The sequence below is a fragment of the Palaemon carinicauda genome, chromosome 40 (genome assembly GCF_036898095.1).
Source record: "Palaemon carinicauda isolate YSFRI2023 chromosome 40, ASM3689809v2, whole genome shotgun sequence".
NCBI lineage: Eukaryota > Metazoa > Arthropoda > Malacostraca > Decapoda > Palaemonidae > Palaemon > Palaemon carinicauda.
In genome coordinates, this window is record NC_090764.1 from 52,829,702 (window position 1) to 52,843,984 (window position 14,283).

Sequence of the window (14,283 nt, forward strand, 5' to 3'; positions counted from 1 at the left end):
GAGAGATTACAAGAGAGGAAGTGAGGAGAGCCCTAGATGAAACGAGAGTAGGAAAAACACCTGATATGGATGGTGTGAGAGCTGAGATGTTGAAGGAAGGGGGTGTGACTGTACTTGAAGGGTTGGTGAGATTGTTTAATATGTATTTTATGCTGTCAATGGTACCAGTAGATTGGGTTTGTGCATGTATTGTACCACTATATAAGGGTAAGGGAGATGTGCATGAGTGTTGTAATTCAAGTTTGTTGAGTGTGGTTGGAAAAGTGTATGGTAGAGTACTGATTAACAGGATTAAGGATAAAACAGAGAATGCAATCTTAGAAGTAAAGGGTGGTTTTAGAAGAGGTAAGGGATGTAGGAATCAGATCTTTACTGTTAGGCAGATATGCGAGAAATATTTAGCAAACGGTAATGAGGTGTGTGTTGCGTTTATGGATCTGGAGAAAGCGTATGATAGAGTTGATAGGGAAGCGATGTGGAATGTGATGAGGTTATATGGAATTGGTGGAAGGTTGTTGCAAGCTGTGAAAAGTTTCTACAAAGGTAGTAAAGCATGTGTTATGAGAGGAAATGAAGTGAGCAATTGGTTTCTGCAGAGTGGAGCTAAGACAAGGATGTGCGATGTCGCCATGGTTGTATAACTTTATGTTGAGGAGAGGTGAATGCTCGAGTACTTGTACGAGGATTGAAACTGGTAGACAAGAATGATGATGAATGTGAGGTAAATCAGTTTTTGTTTGCAAATGATACAGTACTGGTTGCAGACTCGGAGGAGAAGCTTGGCTGATTAGTGACAGAATTTAGAAGGGGATGTGAGAGAAGGAAGTTGAGAAATAATGTGGGTAAGAGTAAGGTTTTGAGATGTACGAGAAGGGAAGGTGGTGTGAGGTTGAATGTCTCGCTGAATGGAGAGTTACTTGAGGAGGTGGATCAGTTTAAGTACTTGGGGTCTCTTGTTGCAGCAAATGGTGGAGTGAAAGCAGATGTACGCCAGAGAGTGGTAAAGAATAGAGGGTTGGGCATGAATGTAAAGAGAGTTCTATATGAGAAAGTGATTGTACCAACTGTGATGTATGGATCGGAGTTGTGGGGAATGAAAGTGATGGAGAGGCAGAAGTTGAATGTGTTTGAGATGAAGTGTCTGAGGAGTATGGCTGGTGTATTCCGAGTAGATAGGGTTAGGAATTAAGTAGTGAGGGTGAGAACGGGTGCAAGAAATGAGTTCGCAGCTAGAGTGGATATGAATGTGTTAAGGTGGTTTGGGCATGTTGAGAGAATGAAAAATGGCTGTCTGCTAAAGAAGGTGATAAATGTATGAGTTGATGGAAGAAGTACAAAGAAGGCCAATGTTTGGGTGGATGGATGGTGTGAGGAAAGTTCTGGGTGATAGGAGGATAGATGTGAGAGAGGCAAGAGAGCGTGCTAGAAATAGGAATGAATGCAGAACGATTATGACACACTTCTGGTAGGTCCTGTTGCTTCCTCCGGTCGCCTTGGATGATGTGGAGGTAGCAGCAGTAGGGGATTCGGCGTTATGAAGCTTTATCTGTTGTGGATAACGGAGGAGGGTGGGCTGTGGCACCCTAGCAGTACCAGCCAAACTCGGTTGAGTCCCTCGTTAGGATGGGAGGAGCGTAGAAAGGAAAGGGACACTTTTTTTCATTTGTTTGATGTCGGCTACCCCCAAAAATTGGGGGAAGTGCCTTGGTATATGGATATGGTGTATTATTTTGATCACCAATATTTTTTCTCAGTGCTTTGCTCGTATCCCTTGACTAAGAGCCATAGTAAGAGGTTGGTTTTAGAATAGTTCACATAAAGTAATCGCCCAGTTTTGTTTTGAGTGTAAAGCAAAGAGACCTTTTAGATATTCATTGTTCATATACATTATCATCTGAGAGTTGCGTATTATTCTCAGTGCTTGGGGTTTTTTTATTGTGTACAAAATTATGTAATATAAGCAGGTGAGTTTTGGAGCTCGGGAATTTACGTAATTCGCTAGCCGTAATAATATATACAGTGTGAGTATATATTAGGCTTTTGTATCCACAGGTTTTGCATTTAATGGAAATCTGTGGATAATGGGACCCTGAACTATACACTTGAAATAATTTTTATGCTTTTAGTGATTTTGCCCATAATTAATATAATTTTACTTTTAATGTATGCAAGTAATACACTATAGAGCTACAGTGCACTATAATAGCAATAATAATTACAATAATAATTCAATATTGTAATATTTAGTAGATTGCAATTTTTACTGACAATATGAATATTTCCACCTCTTTCCATAACCTTTCTCATCTTCAGTGAGAGAGAGAGAGAGAGAGAGAGAGAGAGAGAGAGAGAGAGAGAGAGAGAGAGAGAGAGAGAGAGAGAGAGAACTTTGGTTTCAAATACACACATATATATATATATATATATATATATATATATATATATATATATATATATATATATATATAGTTTTATCTAAATATATTAAAAATAAGAAATAAATGTTGATTAGAATTGAACATATCTTATATTGGGCCAATTATGTTTTGATATATTTAAAGCCCCATACAAAGGAAACACAAATTTTTTGTTAATAAAAAAAGAGAGTTATAAGATAATCAAAATTGTATATAAATTTTATCTTCCTTATCTTTCATACTACTAGTCACATTACAATACTATCATGTATTTTATATAATCGAAAACAATATATAAACATCTATGATTTGTATTTTGAGCCTCTTTCAATAGTTTTCATTGGTAATATCATTCATTATACAGAATACTATCGCTAGACTACTACATTGGATACTTCTCTCTGGTTAGGGCTCATTTTCAGTTTGCCTACACATACACCGAATAGTCTAGCCTATTCTCTACATATTCTCCTCTGTCCTCATACACCTGACAACACTGAGATTACCAAACAATTCTTCCTCGCTCAGAGGGTTAACTATTGCAATGCAATTGTTCAGTGGCTACTTTCCTCTCAGTAGGGGTGGAAAAGACTTTAGCCATGATAAGCAGCTCTTCGAGAAGGTCAACCCATAATCAAATCACTGTTCTCTGGTTTTGGATAGTGCCATGGTCTCTGTACCATGGTCTTTCACTGTCTTGGGGTAGAGTTCTCTTGCTTGAGGTTACACTTGGGCACGCTATTCTATCTTAATTTTCTTTCTCTTATTTTTTTGTTTTTATAGTTTATATAAAAAATATTCATTTAATTTTAATGTTATGTTCTTAAAGTATTTTATATTGTTAATTACTGTTCTTGTAGTTTCCTTATTTCCTTTCCTCACTGGGCTATTTTCCCTGTTGCAGCCCTCGGGCTTATAGCATTCTGCTTTTCCAACTAGTGTTGTAGTTTAGCAGGCAATAATAGTAATAGAGATTTATGGGGTCCTCTGACTGGCCAGGGAGTACAACTTTGAATCCTTCTCTCTGGTTACAGTTCATTTTCCTTTTGCCTACATACATATACACCGAATAGTCTGGCCTATTCTTTACATATTCTCCCCTGTCCTCATACACCTGACAACACTGAAATCACAAAACAATTCTATTTCTCTTAAGGGGTTAACTACTGCACGGTAATTTTTCAGTAGCCACTTTCCTCTTGGTAAGGATAGAAGAGACTCTTAAGTTATGGTAAGCATCTCTTCTAGGAGAAGAACACGCCAATATCAAACCATTGTTCTCTAGCCCTAGGTAGTGCTTAGCCTCTGTACAATGGTCTTCCACTATCTTGGAGTGGAGTTCTCTTGCTAGAGGATACACTCAGGCACACTATTTTATCTTATTTCTCTTCCTCTTGTCTTGTTCAAGTTTTTATAGTTTATATAGAAAATATATATTTTAATGTTATTACTGTTCTTAAAATATTTTATTTTCCCTTGTTTCCTTTCCTCACTGGGCTATTTTCCCTGTTGGAGACCCTGGGCTTACAATATCCTGCTTTTCCGATGAGGGTTGTAGCTTAGCAAGTAATAATAATAATAATAATAATAATCATAATAATAGCTTAGCAAGTAATAATAATAATAATGAGAATAATAATAATAATAATAATAATAATAATAATAATAATATGAGTACGATATGAGATGATAAACAGTGATAAATAGTTTGTAGATGTTAAAGTTAAAATCATCGTGTATGTTTTCATTACTGGACAGTATCATGTTATTACTACAGCAACATATAGTATATAGTACAGTACTTTTATTTTTCTTTTAACCAACACAATAACTTTAATGCCATTTCTACCACGCTTCTGCAGTGGACTAGTAACAGCTGGTTTTAATGATGATGATATTCATACATACATACATATATATACACATATATATACATGTACTGTATATATATACAGTATACATATATATACTGTTTGTGTGTGTGTGTATATATATATATATATATATATATATATATATATATATATATATATATACTGTATATTATATATATATATATATATATATATATATATATATATATATATATATACTGTATATATATACACAGTATGTATATATATATATATATATATATATATATATATATATATATATATATATATATATATATATATATATATATATATATATATATATATATATATATATATATATATATATATATATATATATATATATATATATATATATATATATATATATATATATATATATATATATTTATATATATCATTATTATTTGCTAAGCTACAACCTTAATTTGAAAAGCAGGATGCTATAAGCTCAGGGGCTCCAACAGGGAAAATAGCTCAGTGAGGAAAGGAAACGAAGAAAAATAAAATATTTTAAGAAGAGCAACAACATTGAAATAAATATCTCCTATATAAACTATAAAAACTTTAACAAAACAAGAAGAGAATTAAGATAGAATAGTGTGCCCGAGTGCACCCTCACGCAAGAGAACTCTAACCCAAAACAGTGGAAGACCATGGTACAGAGGATATGGCACTACCCAAGTTTAGAGAACAATGGTTTGATTTTGGAGTGTGTGTGTGTATATATATATATATATATATATATATATATATATATATATATAGTGTATATATGTGTGTGGTGTGTATATGTATATACTGTGTGTGTGTATATATACAGTGAACCCTCGTTTATCGCGGTAGATAGGTTCCAGACGCGGGCGCGATAGGTGAAAATCCGCGAAGTAGTGACAGCATATTTACCTATTTATTTAACATGTATATTCGGACTTTTAAAACCTTCCCTTGTACGTAGTACTGTTAACAAACCACCCTTTACACCCTGTAATGTACAGAACACTTAATGCATGTACTACAGCACCCTAAACTAAAACAGGCACAAATATTAAAGGCGATTTTATATCATGTGTTTCCTAAACACCTAAAAAGCACGATAAAAAATGGCAACCAATGTTTTGTTTACGTTCATCTCTGATCATAATGAAGAAACAAACTCATTTAGTGTACACATATATGTACGTATGGTTAGTTTTTGCATCGATTATATTGATTATACAGTACTGTATGTTGATTTTTTTATTACCAATGTTTTAGTTTACGTATTTTTCTTAGGACTTCCAAATGAAATCTTTTTCTTTATGACGCCGCCTGAAACGACGGCGTGTACGCTCAGTAAACAACCACGCTCAGAACAAACAAGGCATTTAACACGCATGATGATAGTGATAAATAATGATACAGTACATACAGTATTTACAGTACAAAGCATTTACAAAATATGTTACCTTACAAATATAAATTATACAGTACTTGTACGTAGCAAAGCAGGAAAACAATTTGAGAGAGAGAGAGAGAGAGAGAGAGAGAGAGAGAGAGAGAGAGAGAGAGAGAGAGAGAGAGAGAGAGAGATTGTTTTACGTACGTAAATGTAAATTTTAAACAAAAAAAATATGATAGGTTACAACATGTAGACTTTTAAAACCTTCCCTTTAACTTAATGCATACAGTACGTACAGTACTAAACTATAAAACAGGTTAAAGTAAAAAATAAAGATTGTTACTGTACTCACCACGAAAGAAGTTCCAGAAAAACTTGAATGACGATGGCGATGAATTTGCTGCACAGTAGAAATGATGATGATGAAGCTGATGATGTGTTCTACTGTGCAGTCAATGATAGTATTTTACGTCTCTTCAGACGGAGGTGTCTTTTCCTGGGACACCTCTTCAACTTCTTCAATTTCTTCCGAAGGCGTACTAGCAGGAGGAACTGGCTCTTTTTTGCGAGGCTGAAAAAACATTGTGATCGGAAGTTGTTGCCGCTGCTTCTTTTTTCGATCCAAGAGCATCCTGTAGGGAGTCGTGATGTCATCGACCTTGTTGCAGAATTGCATCGAGCGAACCATATCCTCGTCCCACTCTTGCAACATTTCTTTCGCCTCCTTCATATGGTTGCAGAACTTGGCGAGCCGTTCTAATGTTAAGCCCGTTTCTTCTACATTTTCTTGGGTCTCTTCCTGGGTACCCTCACTCTCTTCCTCACTTGCCGATTTCGTCAGGTCTTCGAGGTCTGCGTCAGTTAGGGGCTGGGAATGGCAGTCCAACAACTCGTCGACGTCTTCAGTCGTCATGTCGCCAAACCCGTCACCCCCAATTATGGCAGCCAACTGCACAGATTTCCGTATTGCAGAGTGTTGGATTTCCGACGGAGTAAATCCCTTGTCGTCGTAAACAATATCGGGCCACAGCTTCTTCCAGCTCGCATTTACGGTTGCAGGTTTCATCTCTTGAAGTGCCTTTTGAATATTCTGCAGGCACGTGGCTATGGTGTACTGCCGCCAGTACGCCTTCAAGTTGAAGTCTTCATCCTCGTCATCTTGGGCAGCATCCACACACGCAACGAGGTCCGCCAAGGTATTCTTCGTGTAGAGGGCCTTGAACGCCCTGATAACCCCCTGGTCCATTGGTTGAATTAATGACGTGGTGTTGGGTGGCAGGAACTCAACCTGAACGCCCTCACGCGACAGGTCAGTTGCGTGTCCACCAGCGTTATCCATAAGGAGAAGGATCTTGAATGGCAAGCCCTTCTCTAAGAGATATTCATGGACTTGCGGGATGAAACACTGGTGGAACCAGTTGGAGGTCAGCATCTTCGTAATCCATGCTTTTTGATTATGCATCCAGTACACGGGAAGGAGATTCTTATTTTTGTTTTTCAAAGCGCGAGGATTTTTCGACTTATAAATAAGCCCCGGCTTTAACAAAAATCCAGCAGCATTGCCACACATCACGAGGGTAACGCGATCCTTGAATGCCTTAAAGCCAGAGGCTTTGGCTTCCTCTTTGAACAGGAAAGTTCGCGACGGCATTCTCTTCCAAAACAAGCCGGTTTCATCCATATTAAACACTTGTTCCGGCTTGTATCCACCTTCAGCGATAATGTTCTTGAAAGTCTGGTTCACGTAAGTTTCAGCAGCGGCAGTGTCAGCGGAAGCAGACTCCCCATGCAGGGAAACGCTTTTCAGGGCGAAGCGTTTCTGAAACTTCGCGAACCATCCTTTGCTGGCGGAAAAACGTTGTTTCTGACGCTGGGAATCAGTGGAGGTCCCTGGTTGAGGATCATCTACATCATCATCTTCTTCAGCATGGTCGCCATCGTCGTCATGAGGTTCCTTTGCCGCAAAATTCTCATACAAGCTCAAAGCCTTTGTTCGGATGGTGTTCGTATCCAACGCTATGTTCTTCTTCCGACAGTCGGCAATCCACACAGCTAAAGCACCTTCCATGCGTACGATCGTTTTATTACGCGTTGTAACGACTCGCTTCGCTGATCTGCTAAAGGTGATTGCAGCAGTCTTTCTAATGTTCGCCTCGTCCTTCCTGATGTAGCGAACGGTGGATTCGTTGATGCCAAAATGGCGGCCGGCGGCCGCGTAACTTCTACCATCTTTTAACATGTCGAGAAGCGTAACCTTCTCAGCTATCGTCATCATTCTTCGGTGGCGTTTAGGCTCACTACCAGCCTTACTAGAAGCAGAACGCTTGGGAGCCATTGTAACAGAAAGTTCAACAAAAAGTTCAACTTAAAACAGTCGCACACAGCACAGATTAAACTTCACAAACTTAAGAACGTCTACTCAGCAATACGCGGAAAGAGAAAGTGAACGATGCAGACCCGCGAGAACTGTGATGCTGGAAGTTGAAGATGCGGGCAAAACACCAATCACAGGCTAGATAACAAAACTTGAGTTTTGATTCGTCATCTGTCAGCGCTTGAACCAATCACAACCCGTCTTACAGTACATGGTGCGTTGGTTACTCATAGAAGATGCCCCGCGCATACTGAACGTACGTAGATTAAGTACAAGGGTACCGTAATAATAATAAATAATGATAATAATACTGTACAGTACAGTAATAATAATAATAATAATGATTAATAATAATAACAATAATAATTTTATTAACAACAACAACAATAATAATAATAATAACAATAATAATAAAAATTTACGTACGTACGCTATTTTACGCCTCTCTCTCTCTCTCTCTCTCTCTCTCTCTCTCTCTCTCTCTCTCGTACGCTTACAGTACTTATTCGAAATGTGATTTTTGCAACAAAGAATATTATTGGATGCAGTACTGTACTACGTACGTATACATACAAAAGATTCATGGAAAAGAAGCACATCCATTACAGTACACACCATTCTAATATGGTATGACTGCATCTGATTTGCGTTTCATGTTCGATTTAATTTTACTACGTACTGAATTATCGTATGATCACATTCTCTTTTCGTGTTTTATTTCTTTCTGTGCTGAATTATATATCATATGTAATGCAATGAACAATCAGTAAGAGCAGATATTACTAATTACAGTATTAATGGAATTACAGGTAACAAAATATCGTATTTGGTTATCTTCAGATTTCGCGGTATTTTCGAATTTTCCGGAAAATCCGCGATATGTATATATATATGGGTTATGGGAAAACCCCGCGAAGTGGTGAATCCGCGATTGTCGAACCGCGAAGTAGCGAGGGTTCACTGTACATATATATATATATATATATATATATATATATATATAATATATATATATATATATATATATATATATATGTGTGTGTGTGTGTGTGTGTACACATTACTATAGTGTTCTGCCCTATAGGGAGGTCCTTTCATGGTTTAGTCACCCTTCCTAATTCTCTATCCATGACCACCTCTTTTAGCTCTTGATACCTTCTCCCTCCCTTCAGGTCGTCTAGCATCGACTTCCTTTTCTTTCCTCTGGGTCTCCGTCCTTCAAATTGCCATCTTTAATATCCTTCAGTAATCCATCTCCTCAAAAAAAGGTGTCCTATGCAGTTTTCCTGCCTTCTCTTTATTATTGTACAGTAAGTAGGGTTCTTTCTTCTCCAACTATTCTTAGCATCTCTTCATATATCATGTGTGGTCTCCAGCTTATTTTCAGCATCCTCCTCCATATCCACATATCAAATGCTTCCATATGTTTCTTGTCTGTTTCTTTTTTATATTCTATGCTTCAGAACCATACAATGCTGCACTCCATTTGAATCTTTTAACAATCCTTTTCATTAGTTCCATTTCCAGTTTTCCCATTAATGTTTGTCTCTCTCTATCAAAAGCTACCTTACCTTGGGTTATTCTGCTCTTAATCTCTTTACTGCAGTTTCCTTCTTTTTATAATGCTTCCCAAATACAGTACTTGAAATGACTGACTTTCTCCACAGCTGCATCTCTAATCCGCATGTTTATTGGAAGTCCTCATCTTCTTGCAATTCTCATTACCTTGGTCTTAGAATTATTTATGTTCATTGCATACTTTTCTGGTGTCTTGTTTATCTTATTTATTATCTACTGTAAACCCTCTTTTGTGCTACAGATAACTGCTTTGTCATTAGCAAACATTGTGATTTTCACAATTTCTCCAACCACCTTAAAGACATCTTCCAGAACTTCCAGTGACTCTCTCATCATTGCTTCTACACAGATGTTGTACAGAATTGGTGATGTGGAACAACACTGTCTGACTCCTCTTCCAACATTTTTTATTGTATATCATAGAAGCATTAAGATATACGGAAATGTTAGGAGTGAATGGAGGAGGAATGGAAAAATGTAAAAGTTAATAATTGCAAAACATTGACATTTTATTAATGTATCATTACATAAGCTTTTTTTTTTGCAGCTTCAATGATGATATTTGGGTTAATAACACTCTGCTGTACTTCCAATAAGATGGAAAAGGAATTCAAAGCACCTCACTCAACAAAGGATCCAAGAGCCATCAAGCCATGCAAGAAAAAGCCCATTTCAACAATACATGTCTTCACAGAAGAACAATTTATAGTTGTAAAGGAAAATGGTCCACAAATTTTTCACAATAACCCACCATTCCACTATAAGGAGCAAAATTTAGTCTTGGGTTCCGAGATACTAAGTAATGGTACTGTAAAGCATATAGAATAACTATTGATCTCAATTGATCTATGTAATGTATATAGTTATGTATTTTTCATATGTACCTTTTATTCATTAAGGTAGATTACCAAAAAGAAATAAAGTTTTTAACCAAGCATCATTCAGCACTTTAAAATAAACACTTTAAAAATAATGTTTTATTTCCCGTTTGTGTTATTACCTTACTATTTATTTAACTTATGAACTTGTCTTTTAAAAAAGGTTTCAAATTACTTTTATCAAAGCTTAGTGTAGTTCTTCAATTTGATGTGCAGTCTTGGATTTCTTTGTTGGTTGTCTATTCATACTAAAGGAAACTGTATGAGATGGTCATGTCAAGGAGGGATTTTTACATGGATTCATCTAAAAGAGATATTGGTGCTCTGGTGTCCTTTACTTGATGTAATTCACCTAAAGTCCTCTATTCTAGCCTAGTTTCCATTCTTCATGTTCCAGTAACATTCTTGAAACTTGATTCCCCTCCTCTCTACAGTACACACCCCTTCCTCTAGCTCCTTTCTTGCCTATTGATATGTGCCCATATCAAGCATCATTCATGAAGCCTTCCCTCGGCATTTCCAATCTTTCTGTGTGATTACAATCCATTCACTAGCCAGACCTTTATGTAACAGGTCTTCTAACTCCTAAAATCAACCTAAGGCTTCTGATCATTTTAGGTATGCATGCTTCTTCTGCCTCGCTCCAAACTCCAACTCTGATCCAAGCTTGTACTTTGTCTATAAGCTACCATGCCATCATAGCTTTGACTGACATTCTTAGCAAATAGACTCCTGGGGATACATAACCACTAGGTAAGGGATGCTGATATAACATCTGCTAACTCAAGCTGTTTCCATACTCCTTCTTATGAAATCGTTAAGAAAAATCTTTAACTGAATGTTTTCGGTTTCATCAATTTTTTGTAAAACAACTTCTTCATATGGTCAATATCCCTTCATTTCCATTAGTGGGAAATCACTTTCTTTTTTTTTGTCATGAAACCTTGTGAGACTTCAGACATACAAGAGGATTTGTCATGGACGAAAAAAAAAGACTTATGTATTCAAACAAGCATGAAGTTTAGGGAAATTTCTACCTAAATCTAGAGAGGTCATTGGATGACATTCACCAGTTGGAGGATTGCCAAGACTAAAAATGTTAGGAAGTTCCTTCTGCTAGATAGAACAAAGACTTGAAACAATTACACACAGCTTTCTAGGAATAAAAAACTTTTGATAATAGCATTTATTGGTTCAATTCTTATAAATGTTCATATACCTTCCGCGATGAAACACTCTCTTTCAACATATCATAGAAAGATTGAAATTCTCTCATTCCATTTGTCTTCCCTCTTTCAGTATGTTATGGTTTTGCATGCCATCTATAGCACTCTTATGATAACAGCTATTGACTTGGGTACGCTTCATATTTGAAGTCGACCTCAAACTGAAATGGCCTTTTAACATCAACAATCAATATGGAGGCAGGGGAAACTAAGTGAACCACTATGAATATTGAAATACGATTCTATTTTATCAAAATTCTTTTTATTCTTATGAATCTTACCTTAGGTTCATCTGACTGAAACCCACACCATGGATGTGGATATGTGAGAGAAGGGGCCAAACAAATAAAACTAACCTAACCTCCAAAAATTACTCAGACCAACCTAAAAGAGATGACTGTAAAACTTATATTCAAAGCATTTACACTATCAAAGAATATCTCTTCTTCAACCGGAAGTAAGAGGAACTATTTCCTTCCCTTTGCAATACACCACGATTCCAGATTTAGAAAAAGAAATTATTTACAAGATGGTTCTATTTATTTTGTAATAGTCAAATATCTCCCTTCTCTGAATGAATAGCATAAGAATCTTGTGGAAAGACTTGTGGAAACAACAGCTACTGGCAACAGCAATTACTGAGAATCTCTAACTTTTCTAAGATGATTAAAAGCCTGTGACCAATGAAAAGCAAAATATTTGGTAAACTCCTTGGTAAAATTTTGTTCTTCCACATTGAAATACTAGTATGTATTTCAGTAAAGTTGACTTCAGAGGAATTGTGTAATTCATGATAATGGGGACAAAGTTTCGATACAATGGGGCATTTATAACATACGTGATAGGTATTATGTGATCACCTGCTACCACTGTTAGAGGTATGGACATTTTGAAAAAGATTGCAAGTCTAAGAATGAAGATAAAGTCTGCAGAAATGTTCAGGGAGACACTCCACCAGGGAGTGTAATTCGCAAGTGTCAAAGTGTATAAACTGCACAAAGTTAAACAGACCAAGTGACCAGAGTAAATTCTAAAGACTGCAATGCTTTTGACTTGGAATTGAAAAGATTAGCGGAAAATACTGATCATGATTACTAGGGAATGTCATAAACTGTGGCTAATTTAAATATACAATCTGTAGGTAATGTCTTCAAATTCGAGAATTGATAAACGAGAAATATTTAGATATGCTAGTATTATCTGAAACATGGCTAAATAACTTGGACAAGGCAAAGATCACTGAAATGACGCCCACCCCACACATGCCTTCTTTCACATACCGAGAGAAGGTAGGTCTGATGGGGGTGTCGGACTCTTTACTCATAAAAATTACTCAAATCTCAAAACGTTGAAAAGAATTAGTGTAACAAGCTTTGAATATATAGAAATAAAATTTATGCCAAAAAATAGAAGAATATCCTTTGTAACAATCTACATACCTCCTAGAACAAACACTATCTTTTTTGAAGAATTTGATGCTCTCATTGAGATGAATAACATGGAGAAAAACAAATTAGTTATCTGTGGAGACTTCAATTTTTGGATGGATGACGCATCAAATCCTGACGCTTTGGCATTTAGTGAGTTACTAGAATCATATCGACTAGTGAATAATGTCGACTGTAAAACTACTTTAACTGGGCATGCGCTAGACTCAGTTCTAAGTGATGATATGAATAATATTGTATCTGATATAAAAGTCGAAGAGAAATGTACTATCTCCCCAGTACACAAACTTATTAAGTTTAGTCTACCTCTACAGAAACATGCTTTAGTAAAGAAAATAAACTTTAGACATAAATCAAATTTTTCTCCTACCGTATTTATTGAAGAAGTTTCAAAGAAAATAAATGTTGCTATCAACATTCCTTGTGATCATGATGACCAACGTCTCTTAGGAGCTAAGTGTGCTGACTATCTTATGACCACTTAAAATAAAGTGAGTAAAAGTGAATATGATACCATGTGCCCACCGATGGAAAAGACTAACCGTAAAAGACCAATCTCCTTGGTTTGATGGAGAGACTTTGGTAAAAAAAGAGGGAAAAAAGACGTAAAGAAAGAAAGGGGAATAGGTTAAAAACTGAAAGTACTTGGGTAAAATACAAACTGCTGCGTGTCAATATAACTACCTACTAAGAAGGAAAAAAAGTAAATACTATAAGAGAAAGATCCTTGAAGCAGCAACAGACATAAATAAGTTATATTGTCTCCTGAATGGTAAAATACATACATACATACATACATATACCAAAGGCACTTCCCCCAATTTTGGGGGGTAGCCGACAACAACAAGAAACAAAACAAAAAGGGGACCTCTACTCTCTACGTTCCTCCAGCCTAACCAGGGACTCAGCCGAGTTCAGCTGGTACTGCTAGGGTGCCACAGCCCAACCTCCCACATTTCCACCACAGATGAAGCTTCATACTGCTGAGTCCCCTACTGCTGCTACCTCTGCGGTCATCTAAGGCACCGGAGGAAGCAGCAGGGCCTACCGGAACTGCGTCACAATCGCTCGCCATTCATTCCTATT

The 14,283-nt window shown here is 36.6% G+C and overlaps 1 protein-coding gene across 1 annotated transcript in view; it reads left to right on the forward strand.

The window, feature by feature from the left end:
• Nucleotides 1-10,631, forward strand: part of LOC137632037 (uncharacterized) — a 29,928-nt gene extending 19,297 nt beyond the window's left edge. Inside the window, exon 4 of the mRNA XM_068364012.1 lies at nt 10,193-10,631. Coding sequence (XP_068220113.1) covers nt 10,193-10,473 — 281 coding nt within the window. The 3' untranslated portion in view covers nt 10,474-10,631. The remainder of the gene's footprint in view (nt 1-10,192) is intronic.
• Nucleotides 10,632-14,283: the final 3,652 nt, after the last annotated feature.